Source organism: Urocampus carinirostris, chromosome 11, assembly GCF_059441175.1.
Source record: "Urocampus carinirostris isolate Australia breed hairy pipefish chromosome 11, RoL_Ucar_1.0, whole genome shotgun sequence".
Lineage (NCBI taxonomy): Eukaryota > Metazoa > Chordata > Actinopteri > Syngnathiformes > Syngnathidae > Urocampus > Urocampus carinirostris.
Window position 1 is genome coordinate 35837458 of NC_142359.1, and position 15135 is coordinate 35852592.

Sequence of the window (15135 nt, forward strand, 5' to 3'; positions counted from 1 at the left end):
CGGTCCTGATTCCGTCTGTCTCTCGCCTGTTTGCCGGTCCTGATTCCGTCTGTCTCTCGCCTGTTTGCCGGTCCTGATTCCGTCTGTCTCTCACCTGTTTGCCGGTCCTGTTTCAGTCTGTCCTCGTGTTCGCCGGTCCAGTTTGCCTGCCGGACCCCCCCAACCCTGCCGAGCGTCGAACCATTCCGGGGCGTGAGGTAGTATTTTTTTTTTTTTTCCTTTTTTGGGGACATCAGGAGCTGTCCCTTAAAGGGGGGGCTCTGTCACGGTCGCCGTGGCGACCAGTCTGCCGCACCCCCGAACTCAAGCTGTAGCAGATCAGCTGATTGCTGGTCTGCTACTTAAGGCTGGGTTGTGGGTTTGGCGGGCGCTGGCTCATTACACATTCCCCGGTCTGTTATGCCTTATCCTGTTTTAGTTTTAAACATTGTCGGTTCTGTTATGCCTTGTCCTGTTTAGTTGAGTTGGAAGAAACAACTGTTTGTGTTGTCATGTCCCAGAGTTTTGGACAACTTTTATTTTGTTAAATAAAACTTTTGGATCGTTACGCAATTGAGTTCTCCCTTCCTGCCTCCTGCCTCCGTTCCGGTCCGGTCACCCCTTCCACTCCACCACGCCTCGTGACAGCCCCCTTCCACTCCACCTCGTGACAACTCAATGCTTATACTCTGTGCTTTATGCAAATAAAATCAATAAAACACTGTGAGAACGCCACTGCGCCCTGGTGTAGTGGAAGTGCAATTGTACTTTATTCTGGAAGAGTTCAAAAAAGTTCCCCGAAGTCAGACGCGCCTGTGCCCCCCTCCCTAGGGAGACCTACCGTACTGTTTGAGAACCACTGAGATGAATGATGCGGTTGGGTCACTCTGAGTCTCTGTTGTTTATATTCTTCCTCGTGCATTGTAGCACCGATTTTCGGTTGCACTAAGCATCTTAGCAAAGCTTAGTGGTCAAATTATACGCAGTGTGTATTGAACATCTAAAAGAAGTGGTTCACTTCACTTTTACTCATTTTTATTGAGAGAAAAAAAAACAAATAAAACAATTTTTCTATGTTTGCAATGATGCCAATCCATTGATAACAAGAGGATCACCATCTTGCCTGGCCAGCGTGTCCAGATTTATAGTTGAGATGATCAGCGGAGCTGAGTTCCTCCCGTCGTCACAAACTCCGGGGCTAAAAAACGGGAAAACTCTCTCAGAGAACTCACACCCGGTGAAAGTATAGATATGAGAACGGGTATCCACGTCAAAAAACGATACGGTTCCCCCCTCGTAATCGGTGAATACGCCAACTGTTTGCGGTTTGATGTTGAAAGTGAGGAGGACAGATGGCGAGTCCAAAGCGCGGTACTCATCGCCGCCCCTCAGACGCATGGTCCAGAATCCGTTCTCCGGCTTGGAGGTGATCAAGCCTTTCCTGTTTACGGACTCCTTGACCACTCCTACATCCCAAAAAGTCTTCGTCCCAACCTCCACCTTGTGGGAGACAAAGATTTAGTACAAATGTGACCTACTATATATATCCACTACATCCCGAGGGATATACAGAGACCACCGGATCTCCCTGGAAGATTTGCCGCCTGCCGACAATGACAACGACGGACGACAATAAAGGCATATTCTATTCTATTCTATTCTATTCTACTCATGGCCTATATGTGGCCCGCAAGACAATGCTGAGTAGAGGTGAGATCTTGAACCCAAGACCAGCCCAAAATTCAGGTGGGGTCAGGCCTTAAATGTCAATTGTTATTGTAAGGGAAATTCCTTGTTACAAATAGATTACCCCTAGCATATCCCATGTTGTAACAATGACAATAAAGGCATATTCTATTCTATTCTATTCTATTCTATTCTACTCATGGCCTATGTGTGGCCCGCAAGACAATGCTGAGTAGAGGTGAGATCTTGAACCCAAGACCAGCCCAAAATTCAGGTGGGGTCAGGCCTAAAATGTCAATTGTTATTGTAAGGGAAATTCCTTGTTACAAATAGATTACCCCTAACTTTTTCCAATCACAGACTCTACCAAAAAGAAGGAGCCCCAAAAAGACTCACACTTTGTCCCACGAGACCTTTTCTTTTTCCTGTCCTTATTTCTGTTCCTATTGGAGTACTAGATTATCTAAACTGCCTGATAAACTAAACTGCCAGTGTCCAAAGGAACATAATTTTAACTATCACTATAATAATGGTGTTACTGGGTCATAAAATTATACATACATTATAACTTACAAATACAAAAAATTTGATCGATCTGGAGGAAACAACGATTGCTTAATCTCTGTGGTGACACGTCACCTCTGTCCATGCCAAGTCTACGTGTCATCAACGTGATTGGGTTGGAATGCTCTGAAGTGACCGCTTTATTCATTTGGCTTTGTGCTGTCCGCTGCCAACATTTTTAACCTAACAAATACAACGGTCTTTGCTCGTCTCCCTCTGTGGTCGCAGTAAAGTACTACATGCGCTTTGACCAACTTCCTTGTCTGAGCTTTCGGGAAGAGGTTTTTGTTTGTCTCTTTACCCTGTCTCTCTTTGCCTGTCCCCGCATATGTGTTAAATATTTTTAATGGGGTCACTTGAGGGTCTGCTACACACTTCATGCTCAATGCTTGTACTATGCGATGCTTAATGCACTACATAGAGGGTAAATGTAAACTTAGAAGAAAAAAAAAGTTTAGTGGCTCAGCAAGGAACATGACCTGGAAATAAAACCTTCCGGATAAGAATCCTCTCTTGGCCAAGACGCAGATGACTGGGTCAAAGCGTTCAGGGTTGTCGGGCACTGCTCGCATCAGTTCGGCGCGGCCCGCCTGCTTTCCGTTGTCGGACAGGGAAATATTGGGGTGTGCCGTGTCTGGGTCCAGCTCCACGTCCACTGCCAGAACCAGGGTGTTATTTTGAATGCTGGCGCAGATGAGTTCAGCAATGAAGGCGTTACCTGCATAACTCTGCATGGTCTTCATTTCTGTTGGCAAGGAGAAAAATATTACCGTAAATTCTGAACAACAGAGCGCACCAGATTGAAAGCCACATGCTGAAATTTAAGAACAAATCTCAATTTTCTATCGGCCCAAAAACGTTCACATTGTATTCAAAAAAATATACAGAGAATCAGTCACCCACTGCCACACTATCATTTTCAATCAGCTAATACAAGTTGTTTGTCAGAACCAGAACAGGAGGAGGACCCAGATGCGTAACATTTCTCACACAAGCTTCATTTTACGGGAATGGGGCAGTCATGCACGTTAACACAAACGTTGGTGATTCGGCGATCACTGGACGGAAGAAGTAAGGCAGAAGTCTGGCATGGAACAACAGGAAGCGAGAGGCCAATGAGATCGATACCAGTTACACGAGCAGATGGGGTCGATACCGGACAAGATGGGACAGACAGGATTGATATCAGATATAGGAGACTGGAGACAGATATCAGACAGGACGAGACAGACGGGATCGATACCAAACACTGGAGACTGGAGTCAGATATCAAACAGGGCGATATAGACGGGATCGATACCGGACAGGATACACAAGCAGGATACTGGACAGAGTCAAAACACACGTCTTGCAGGTGCAGAGGTTTGTTGACGGAGTGACAAAGGGTGAGTGAGAGCACTGAGCTTAAATAGGAGGGAAGCCAATCAGTCAACGAGCCGGGGCCAATTGGGGACAATGGGCAACCGTGACATTGTTAGAAAGATTCCAGGCATCGTACAGTGGTACCTCAACTTACAAATGTCTCTACATACAAAAGTTTCAGGTCACAAATTACCTCAATGGTAAAATATTGTCTCTAGTTACAAAGGCTTTTCAGGATACAAAAATACAGTAAAGTAAAGTACGGCATGATCTTCGTTCCCCCTTCCCACTCTGTAAACAGTCTACTGTATGGTACTGCTACGAATAGCTATCATTCACAATGGACCCCGCGAAAGACATGCCAGAAAGTGGATGAGGAGAAAAGAAGAGAAGATACTTTTTTCTGGCCATCGAAGCAAAGCAAGAGATAAAAGAAAGGAATGAAAACACACACTGCTGTGCAGGAGGAGAAGCATGCAATTATCATTCCATCAACCCAAATTAAAGACATTTTGGCAAAATTCCATGAAGTCTCAGAATTTTGTGGAAAGGAATCACCCAGAAAAAGTGTTGACAAGTCGGGCTATCACTCATTATGATGTCTGCCTCGCGCATTTCGGACGGATTGTCAGAAGCCAGCATAAGCAGACGTGATTGTACAGTTTTTCAAGAAACCGGAGGCAAAAAGGTAAATGAATTTCCTTTATTATTTGTGTTTTTACATTATGTGCCTCTTGTTTTTTGTTTATTGTGCAGTAATGTAATTTTAATATGTATTGGTTTTATGATTTATTTAAAAACATATCATACTTTTGCGGGGCTTAAAAATGTGTCTCTACTTACAGATGTTTCAGGTTACAAAGTTATTCCCAGAACAAATCAAATTTGAAAGAAGTGGTACCACTGGTAATGATTTTTGTCGTATTTGTGCAGATATGATAATGCGAATTCAATTATTATTGACTAATTTGCCAATTGATTGAGATTAACAGCTGCAGACACAGTCCGCAAAGGAGTCTTAATCGTGGCACAATGCGTTTTCTTGGACACCGCGACCTTATTTCATAGGGACAGTGGTAATCTCGTTCATCCATTCATGCGTGTCACTAATTCGATTATAAGGCAATCTGCTACCAAAGGGAGTTATAGTTACTCTCGTTGTTTACCTGCGCTTCATTGATTTTTTTTCACTTTGACATTCAGAGCACTTGGCAGAAACTGCCATGCTTAGTTTTAGTTAAATAGTGAGATACCCCTGGTTCTGAACCAGGCGCTAGGCATCGTCAGACGGGGCGGGCAGCTTAGACGCTGGGCCCCAACGGGGCCGCAGCTAGGGAAATCCCCAGAAGGGCCAGGCACGCATAGGAGGTCGCCGGCGTCACCCTGGCGAACATCAGGCCCATGAAAAAAAAAGAACAAGCCACACTGTATCTAAAGCTGCCGAGTTTAAAATGTAGGGGAAGAGTCTAACCGCTTGTATTTTGAATTTATGGTAAATCAGTTTTAAAGTCAAAAAGCTAAGAGGTGCAAGTAACTTACCGTCAATCTTCAGGCCATCAAGTTCACTCTTCAGGCCGGCGACCATTTGGGACAGGGCCCTCCTCGATGCCCCCAGGCCGTTCTCAGTGTGCACAATGATCTCGGCCCACTCTCTCATTGGAGAGGGTGAGGTCAGTGTGGAAAATCTCTGTCACACATGAACTTGTAGATTTCAAAAGTCAGACTACCAGGTCATTTATATTAAAAGTTATGATATTTTTTGGAAAAAAGTTAAATCAAATCCTCCATAAGCATGAGGGCAGTGTTGAGTTTGTATGGCGTGGTGAGTTGGTTTAGGTGTAAAACTGCATTTACTCTACTGTTATAATAAACAGTTGAAACATTTAGTGTTAAACATGAAAATCTTTCTTTACTATTGTTTGTGAATACATGTGTTGTATTTAGAAAAGATCCGTTGACATCCATGATTATATTATTTAGGGTACGTGATTAATGTAAGCTGAATGATAAAGGATAATACTGAAAAACAAGGCTAAACATTTGGAGTTGAATTTCGTTCACTGATCCGGCCCACCTCTGTACAGAAATTCTGGATCTGGCCTCAGAGCCAAACTGACTTTTACATCCCTGCTCTGGATGGAACAGTTAGGCCAATGTCTCATTGATTCAAAAGGCTTTATTTTATGCATCATTACCTGGAGGAGGTGCAGATGATCGTCCGTGTCAATCAGCTTTGCCAGCTCTACATTCCTGGACCGAAGCTCAGAAATCTCCCGGTGGAGTTCGTCCATCAGCCCGTCGCATCGCTGCTCGGATGCTCTTTGACTCTGCTCTACCTCGGTATCCAGCGCTGCTTTTCGTTCCTCAATCAAAGCTATCAGGCGGGAGAATAGCTCCTGGTTCTTCTGGCACTGATTTGCCGTCTCCATCTTGTTAAAGAGGATAGCGTCAGGAATGGTCAAGATGGGGACATTTTCTGGGGTTAGAACGCACTTTGCTAAGTTGTACTGCATTTTGGATTTCTTCCACTTTGTTCTGGCGCTCCTGGATCTTTTGTTCAAAATCAGCCTGTGTTGTCTTCATTTTGACCTGGAATGGATTCAGGATTATGTTTAGTTATATTTTAGGACACAAATATTGATATTTGAATGGAGACAATGAAAGAAATTGGAAGTTATTTCTTCGTAGAAATACAATTTTAAGTCCAACCTGAGTCAGACCCGAATTTCAGCCCCGGTTTCATTTTTTTTTCTTTTTAGAAGAAAGTGTCATTGTGGGCACTTAAAAGAATTCCACACTCTTATGTCCAATGATACATTAGGCTTAAACGTACATGCCCTTAATGTCAAAATATAATGCATAAATATTTAAAAAATCAAAAAGGGACAGTGCTATTTAGTTGTAAACAATATTCATTAATAAATTAAAATAATAAGCAAAAATACATGAACTGCAATAAAAATGTACACTGTCGATGGACTGTTTATTATTTTACACAACATGAGCCTCACTTAGAGGGAGCTGACATAATCATCTGCCATCTTACAGCTACGGGTACCCTTAGGAAAACAAAAAAAAACTTACAAAAGATTTGGCAGAAAAACTACAATAAAAATGGTTCCGTTTGGTCACTTTGAGGCTCCATAGTTTGTATTCTTCCTCATGCTTTTCAGCATTCGTTTTCAGTTGCACTATACCAAGGGTAGGCAACCCAAAATTTTGAAAGAGCCATACTGGACTAAAAGAAACAAAAAACAAATTTATCCGAAGCTGCCAAAAATCAACAACCCTTTATAAACCATGTAAATGTAACGCATGCTGTATGTATTTATATTAGTTATGTTAGCCTACTATCAAAAGGAGTAAGTTGGATGCAGCGCACCTTGTAGAGAATAATGCACCACTTGTCTACTCTATTGTAGGATACCGCCTCTAGTTTAACTTTATTACACTATTAATGAATAACAGTATGTTTCATTGCTTTGACTAAATTAAAGAGATGCAATAAAGAAATACATCACTTCACAAGACTCATTACAGGCAATTGAGTATTCTGAATGTCCTTGATTGGCTGTTAGGTGATGTCACTTGCCATTTTAACCGCCTTTTCCTTCACTGTCTTAGTGGAAAGGCTTTAATTTTCTGCAATATTTCACTTTTTTTCTTGCGGTCTAAAAATCGGAGTTTTAATATCTTAGTGAATGACTCCTTTATGGAGTCACCATCTGTGAACGTTTTTTCTTACTTTGTTATCTTCTGGATTGCAACAAAACTCGTGACATTAATGTAGTTTGGAGAAGCAATCCAGTTTTTAAATCTATTTTTCCAGAAGTGATGCAAATAGACTTTTTCTCTTACTTCCAACTGGGTACTCTGCCACAAATGTGGCATGCTCTCCTTGGAAAGTTCTTTCCACATACCTGTCAACCTCCACGGCTCCATGCCCTTACAAACTGTCGTATTTTCCCATACAAAATAATCTTACACCATAGTTTTTTTTCCAAACGTGTTTATTTATGTAGTTTAACATGTTATATTGTACATGTGTTTCGTTATATCATATATATTGTTAATTAACATTTTGTTGAGAGATACTGAGTTGCTCGACATAAATGAGGTTTATTATAAAAAAAGTTAAACAATTAAATAGCTTGGACGTTCACTGTAGAAGGAAAAAATACGTGCAAATATAATTAAGTAGAATAATACATTTTCATATTCAAATTATTAATTAATTTTCTGCATTAAATTATTGTTGGTAATATGCTGATTAAAGAGATAACCACAAACCTGTCTTTTTTCATTTTCTCTTTTTATACTTCAATTTTTTTCTTAACTTCTTTATACAACATAATAATTCATAATATAATGCATCAAAGCAAGTGAGCCGTTTGAGAGTTTCGGCTCAACTCTTTAATGAGTTGAGCCGAAAAAGCCGGTTCCCTAAAAGAGACGGAATTCCTTTCTCTACACTACTCAAACTCGTTTGACTTGATTGATTTGCCGTTTCGTGATAGTCGGTGTATACTGGATAGTACCCATAATTGACAAATTTGCGTTTTTCCGTACAGATTTTCTTGTACGTCATACACGTTTTAAAATGCATAAGAAACGTACTTTGTTCGGCAAAAACGTACAGGTAGACGGGTATGTTTCCATATTACTCTTTTCAGTATTTGATAACTTCTTTCTACAGAGCAATCATTCAGGCAATCCATCCACATTGGCAATGAATGCAAATCATTTGGTCCACGAAACTTTGAACCCTCTGTCTCCTCAGTTAAATTTATCTTTATAACTTTGGGGTCAATGGCCGATTTGCTGAAAACAGCGGCCTGCCTTGCTGGTGACGCTTCCCCTTTAAAAGGGGCGAATCTTGGCCACACAGCGACACGAGACAGTAAAGAGAGAGAGTAAAGCCGAGGAGCAATGCCTTGAAGTTCAGTTTATAGTCTGTGGACTCGGACCAGCTCCTCGTTGAAATGTAATATTTCACACATTTACAGCACTGGTAAACGTTAAACGTGTTTGTGTCATGTTTATCTTCCTATAAAAAAACATTATAAATAAATATATACTTTCCTTAATCTTTTTCAATGTGCAAAAGTTTTTGGAAAAACGCCAGTGAGCCGCTCGACAGCGCTAAGGAGCCGGACTTCCTGTCGCGTGTCTCGGGCAAGTACAGCCTGGCGGCGCCCATCCCTCTCCGGGCCATGTTTTTGGTAGGGGTTTTGGTACAAAACATTTGACCCAAATGCAATTCTATAAACGTGTGTTTGTCACAGCGGTGAGAGACAGGCATCACCTTTCTCTCATCGCTTTCCTCGTTGATGTGGACAACGTGGTGGTCTTTGTGCTGGCTTTCAGTGCAGAAGCGGCACACGCACCGCTGCTCGTCCCGACAGAACATCTCCAGGAGTTGGTCGTGCTGTGCGCAAAGACGCTCCCGCAAGTCGGATGCTGGCTCCATCAATCTGTGCATCATCAAGGTGGTCACGCTGCGGTGGGCCTCCAGGTGGGCTTCGCAGTACGAGGTGAGGCACACCAAGCAAGACTTGAGGGCCCGCACTTGCAGGGATGCCGCGGCGCAAACGTCGCACACCACCTCACCGTTTTGGGCCGGAGGCGAGGAGGAGCGACCCAGCGTCATCTTCCTGAAGGTGTCAGCCAGTTCTTTAAAGGTATTCCCAAACAGAATTTTTTTTTCCAATTAGGTACAGATCATGTACTGGTCCTCACTAGGAACATGCAAATATGTTGTAAAATATTCCACATGCCGGGTGACTTGAGAAATTTTGAAAGTTCACCCATCTGGCTGGTTTGCTGCAGAGCTGTGACGTTATTGAAAGAACACAACAGTTTGAGAATGGCAAATCCCATTAACACAGTGATTCAATTATTTTCTGTCACGCCTTGGAAGTAGAAATCCTTTCGCGCCCCACAAAAAAAAACAAGAAAAAAAAGTGTCTTATCAGCGTGTTTGGAGTGTAATTTCTTAAAGTCACAGCTTGTCTTCATACTTTTTAACATTGCAGGCAATTTGGTCTTTCCTCGTCTCCACTACCGTGGTCGCAATGAACGGCTACGTCATACTTCCTCGGGAGGAGACTTTTTTTTCCTCTTTACCCAGTCTCTCCTTACCTGTCTCCTCATCTAGGTTAAATATTTTTTCATAGGGTCATTTGAAGGTCTGTTCCAAATCTTCTCTACACAACTCAATGCTCATATTCTGTGCTATATGCTATATATAGGCGGAAAGTAAACAAAGCACTCTGTCAAGAAAGTGCCACTGCTTCCCAAGTGTAGTGGAGGTGCAATTTCACTTGATTCTGGGAAAAAGTTCACCAATCTCAAATGCGCCACCCGCTCTATGTGACGGAACCTCAAGGTACCCCACTAGTTGAAAACAACTGCATTAACACAACATGTGAGGCAGCTCCGAAACAGACACCAATTGTGGTGAACAGCGAGTGCATACCGCTTGTTTCTGCTTAGAGGAATTGGAATTTTGCTTGCTTGTTTGCTTGGGGCCTTGTTACTGTCTGGTCCCAGTTTTGTGTTTTTACCTCCAAAAGCTGCGTGGTGTAAGTTTACCCGTCGTCGTTACAGCGTGCGTTCCTAGTTTGCCTTCGCCTCCTTTTGGTAGGTGATTGCCACTTAGCGTTTTTTGGCTGCTTGGCCTTTTATTGTACCTTTGTTGCATCCACCTGTGACACAACGCCTAATCATTCTGCACAAAAAATTATGAAAACTTTGTTTAAAACACTTGTAAACTATTCAACTTTTAAGATGTAAAAACATATGGCAACTGTCTTGCTAGAGTGTTGGTGTTTCTCCAATGACGTCACAGCTCAGGATGACCATGACTGTCTTAAAAATGCATTATCTTCAAATATTAGTGAAATATACAGATGTAATATATATATATATATATATACAGTATATATATATATATATATACAGTATATATATATATATATATATATATATATATATATATATATATATGGATTTCATGCAAAAATAATGCACTATTTCCTCACATATTTGCATATCTAAGAATTGGGGAATACCTTTAAAAGCAGCGTTGACACTGATTTCAGGCCGGCTGGAGAAGGCCTTGTTGCAGGTAGGACAGCTGCAGGCCTCGTCGCCATCCCATCGGCGTTGGAGGCAAGCCTGGCAGAAGTTGTGACCGCAAGGTGTGGTTACTGGGTCATTTAGCACCTGCTCACACAAGGAGCACTCCAGTTGCTTTTGTGCCTGGCTGTTGCCTGTGGTGGCCATTTCTGCAACAAAAAACACTTTCTGTCATTTACATGGACAGCATTCAGTTTGATAGGGGGGGAGGGGCACAAACACATTAACTTGCTCAAATTTCTGTTTACAATTTAAACCCTGGTATACAGTCACGCAGCAACTTTAGGTAAACATTTTCATTTAAAAAAAAAAGATAATTACTCGAGAACATAATATCTAGTACCGCTTGTGGGCTAATAGTGATGAAAACAATTTTTTCCTGCTTGCGAAAGGCTTGCTCACTTTAATCAACGCAACAATGTATTTACATGTTGGTTGTCGGCGCGATCACTTTGGTGCATTACTGCCCCCTATGTGACGCCTGCAAGAAGACGTTCATGTGGCCATCATTGTCACTTGTAAGGTCTCACAAAGGCCTGCAGATCTGCTTCTGCTTCCTAGAAGCAGATATCTGAGCTGGGCAACAACTGGCTGAAATGATTGGTTGAATTCTTAAATATGAAAGAACACATGAAAGCAGCGCAGCCAACAGGAATTATTTTATGAGCATTAATGGGAAAAATCTAATTAACATCACATGATTCAGATATTTTTAAAGCCAGCATAGAAGGTCTTGCGGCCCCACACGGCCCAGCACTGCTTTCTTGTAAGGCTTTTCAAGTGTGCTACTCTCACATAATGTTCACATTTTGGGTAATTCAGAATTGATGCAGGGTCAGATAAAGTAATAAATTGACTGCAGAATCGACCAAAACAATGTTAAAATATGGCATATTGGGGAAATTCCTGTCTCTAAGCAATACGTACGTGTCCACATATTGGAATCCTGTTATTGGACTTTAAAAAGCTAAAATAAGAACTGAAACATGTTTGGATTGACATTTTACTCGATTGACATGAATGTAGACTCCACCTAAAACGAGTGTTTGTTCTCTCATGTTGTGAAATTCTTGACACGCCTACATGAGTCTTGATTCTCATGGAAATAAAACAATGATTTAAATGGATTCTAATGGAGGTAAGGGAAACGTTTTACTAAGATCAGAGCTCGAGGTACTGTATACGTGAACTAAACAGCTGCTTAGGAGTCCACGACCCCCAGGGAGCCCGCAAGAGCGGTTAACTTAAAAAAAAGTGTCTCATGTCAAGCTTTTACAAAAACTGAAATGTTATGGTATTAGTGGAAAACAGCTTGAATGGATAACTGCATACTTGTCATATCGTAAACAATGCGTAAAAATTGACGATGTTCTTTCAGCGTGGTCGGAAGTTTGTAGTGGGGTACCACAGGGCTCAGTACTACTTTGTGAACGACCTACCCGAGGTCATTCAAAGTAGTGAAATCTCAATTTTGCCGATAATGCTAAACTGTCGGCTTTCTTACCGAAAACCCAGGTTGCAGGAACAATTGATTCCCTTCAAAATGACATTAAATCAGTTTTTCTTTGGGCCCAACAGTGGCAACTGCAACTGTCATCTAATAAATGCTTAGCACAGTCGTTTTTTCATGGTTCTGTTCCGCTGTATAGCATTATCATGATTTGCATGTTGTTACTGAACATAAGGATCTGGGTGTCACTCTTACTTCAAACCTAAAGTTTATCACGCATATCGCCAAAATTACCAACAAAGCCAATAACGCAGCATCAAACATTTACAGAAATTTTTACAACAAGAAACCAGCATTCTTTGTTCAAATGTTTTGCGTGTATGTTAGATACAATAGCGTTGTGTGGAACCCTTACTTACTCAAAGACATCAACCTACTGGAAGGAGTTCAACGTCGGTATACGAAGCGGATACCTGGGATGCACAATTTGTCATATGCGGAAAGACTACAAAGGCTGAACTTGGACTTTTTGGAACTCCGCAGAATTCAATTTGATTTAATTTTTGTGTTCAAAGTACGACATGGAATGATCAATGTGCCCTTAGATCAATTTTTTGAGTTCTGTCGTGTTGATTGTTTACGTGGCCACAGATATAAGTTACAGGTGCCTAGACCTACCAGCAACTTGCATGGAAACTTTATTTCTTTCAGGATACCAAAAATTTTGATTTTTTTTTTTGCCTGACCGGGTTGTTAGTGCAAATTCGGTGCAAACTTTTAAGCAAAGGTTGGCAGAGATAGATTTTTCAAATTTTCTTAGGGGAGGGGGCGTAAGGTGACCAAATTTGGCCATGCTCACTCTCAGCATTAGTTTTGTGTCATGTTTTGATTAATGTATCTAACAATACTTTCAATAAACATTACTACTACTATAATTAAATGCTGTATACAGTATACAGTGTATATTTATTTCGTGTGATGTTTCTTAATATATACTTTTCTATCAAATATACTTAAGTGTTTGTTTGGGTTTATATTCAGTACCTTTGTTGATTTGTTGTTGCCGTTCGTTTAAAACACAAATACTAAAGCAGATTATGTTTGTAGTACATAATTGGTTTATTTTGTTACTTTTAGATGGCCTAGATGACGTTTAGTATCCCACTTTGTACTATAGCACTTTGAATATTTAGACTAAATAATTTCCTGGCTGCTCTTGTACCGTAGTTGAATTTTTAGTCTTTTACCATTTTAGATTATATACATTAGGTAAAACATGCCATGGAGGTTGTATGTATGTATTCCTGTGTGGCCGGTAGGGGAAGTTTCTCACTTTGCCAAAACAATTTTTTTTTTTTTTTTTTTTTGCAAATCTACAAATCTGTTGTTTCACTGGCCCGATTTACTGTGGATTAAAATCCAGCCACAACAGAAACATTTCACATCTAGTATTTTATGTGTATGGTAATGACAGAATAGAACATAAAATGAGCTCCAGTAGGTATACAAATTATCAAGTAATAGGGGGCCCTTGAATCTTATTTTGCTTAGGGCCCAATGAAGGCTTTAATAATGTCTGATTCATTAATTAAATTTTGTCCATCAATACTTACAAAATAATTCCAAATTGTCTGTCAGCTTCCAGCCCTGACTAAGATGATATTGTTTGGACCAATCTGTCATGAGCTCTCGCTCTACAGGTAACCAGCACCAATCATCTCCCTACTCTGTCACTGCACGCTGTTTTGTTCCACCAGTCTGTTCTCGTTCACTACCAGCTGTTTTGAATTCCCTGCCAATCAACCTCTGTATTTAAAGCCATGCCTTACAGCCTACCTTTTTCAAATCGTCTGCAAAACCTACTCCCGGAACCGGATTGTCTGCGCGTCTGACTCTGAACCTAGAACTGTTTGACCCTTCTGCCTTCTCTTCTGCCCCGGTCTTCCAGAGCCGTGGTGAGTAAGCCCGGACCCATCTCCTCCTACTACCCCCAACTCTACTCAGCCACTGGAGAACACACACACACACACACATAATCTTTTGCTCCATCATGGGTTTTACAGTATTTTTTAAATGTAAGGTTTTTTAACCTCCGTAACACATAGACAACTTCTTCTCAATGTTTGTCTACTGAAAGACTCCCTTGTAAGACTTGTCAAAAGCATTATTTTTTCATATTGGACAGAAAAAAATATTTTCACTTACCGCAATGATCTTGCACACACGTCTGCCCCTTGGTATTGCAACAATCGGAAGAATCGTGCCCGATCAAGGTCCAATGCTTCATGTATTCGGCCTGTGACTCACCTGAAAACTAAGACAGGGAGGAATGTTGTTGTTCTGCTTAACACTGAGCATTGTTTCGTCTTGTCACATGATTTCACTTTCCAATCATGTGGTGCATTCAGGAACTTGACAGTCATGGCATTTTTTTGCTTTTACAGAAATGCCTATTTTCTGAGTATGTGTTGCTTTAGTTTGCGTTTTGACGGACGGAACCATGGATGGATGGATGAAAAAGTATTCAAATAAATACTTTTTTGATTTTGTTTACTGAATAAAAGCTTTTTGTACCACTCGGATGCACAAAATATTACACACTGTCCCCTTAGAAAGAAAATAGGATTAAAGGCTGTAAGAATGAAATGAAATGAAATGATCTGCATTTATATAGCGCTTTTCAAGTCAATTACTTCCCAAAGCGCTTTACAATGTGCTCCACATTTCCCAATAGCGGCCTTGCAGCCATGTAAGGCGCTAACCTGCTTATTGGGGGTATTAGGGGTTCAGTGTCTTACCCAAGGACACTTCGACATGTAACACAGACGAGCCGGGATTCAAACTGGGATCCCTTGATCCCAAGACGAGCGCTCTACCTCCTGAGCTACTGCCGCCCCCAGAGAATAAATCGGTAAAAATTCGTACAACATAGTGCTTAGAGATTGGCCGTAGTT

At 41.2% G+C, this 15135-nt stretch overlaps 1 protein-coding gene and 1 long non-coding RNA gene across 2 annotated transcripts; one reads left to right on the forward strand and one right to left on the reverse strand.

The window, feature by feature from the left end:
• Window positions 1–997: 997 nt before the first annotated feature.
• LOC148357230 (E3 ubiquitin-protein ligase TRIM39-like) lies at window positions 998–14532 on the reverse strand. The gene is made up of 9 exons (XM_088347013.1): window positions 14387–14532; window positions 10665–10880; window positions 8897–9264; window positions 6085–6180; window positions 5787–6020; window positions 5131–5278; window positions 2948–2974; window positions 2709–2884; window positions 998–1479 (listed from the first exon to the last, which is right to left on the reverse strand). The coding sequence occupies exons 1-9, from the start codon at window positions 14466–14468 to the stop codon at window positions 1051–1053; spliced, it is 1776 nt and encodes a 591-aa protein (XP_088203139.1). The 5' UTR covers window positions 14469–14532; the 3' UTR covers window positions 998–1050.
• LOC148357231 (uncharacterized) lies at window positions 8507–9251 on the forward strand. Its single transcript, XR_015851983.1, has 3 exons — window positions 8507–8602; window positions 8699–8813; window positions 8959–9251. It is a non-coding gene; the product is annotated as an uncharacterized LOC148357231 (long non-coding RNA).
• Window positions 14533–15135: the final 603 nt, after the last annotated feature.

Bases quoted from the DNA above. Each gene is read 5' to 3' on its own strand.
- LOC148357230 (XM_088347013.1), bottom strand. From the start codon at position 14,468: ATGAAGCATTGGACCTTGATCGGGCACGATTCTTCCGATTGTTGCAAT. The intron at 6,021-6,084 runs GTGCGTTCTAAC...CTCTTTAACAAG, and splicing joins ATGCAGTACAACTTAGCAAA to ATGGAGACGGCAAATCAGTG. The intron at 1,480-2,708 runs GTCATGTTCCTT...GTCTCCCACAAG, and splicing joins CCGGAAGGTTTTATTTCCAG to GTGGAGGTTGGGACGAAGAC.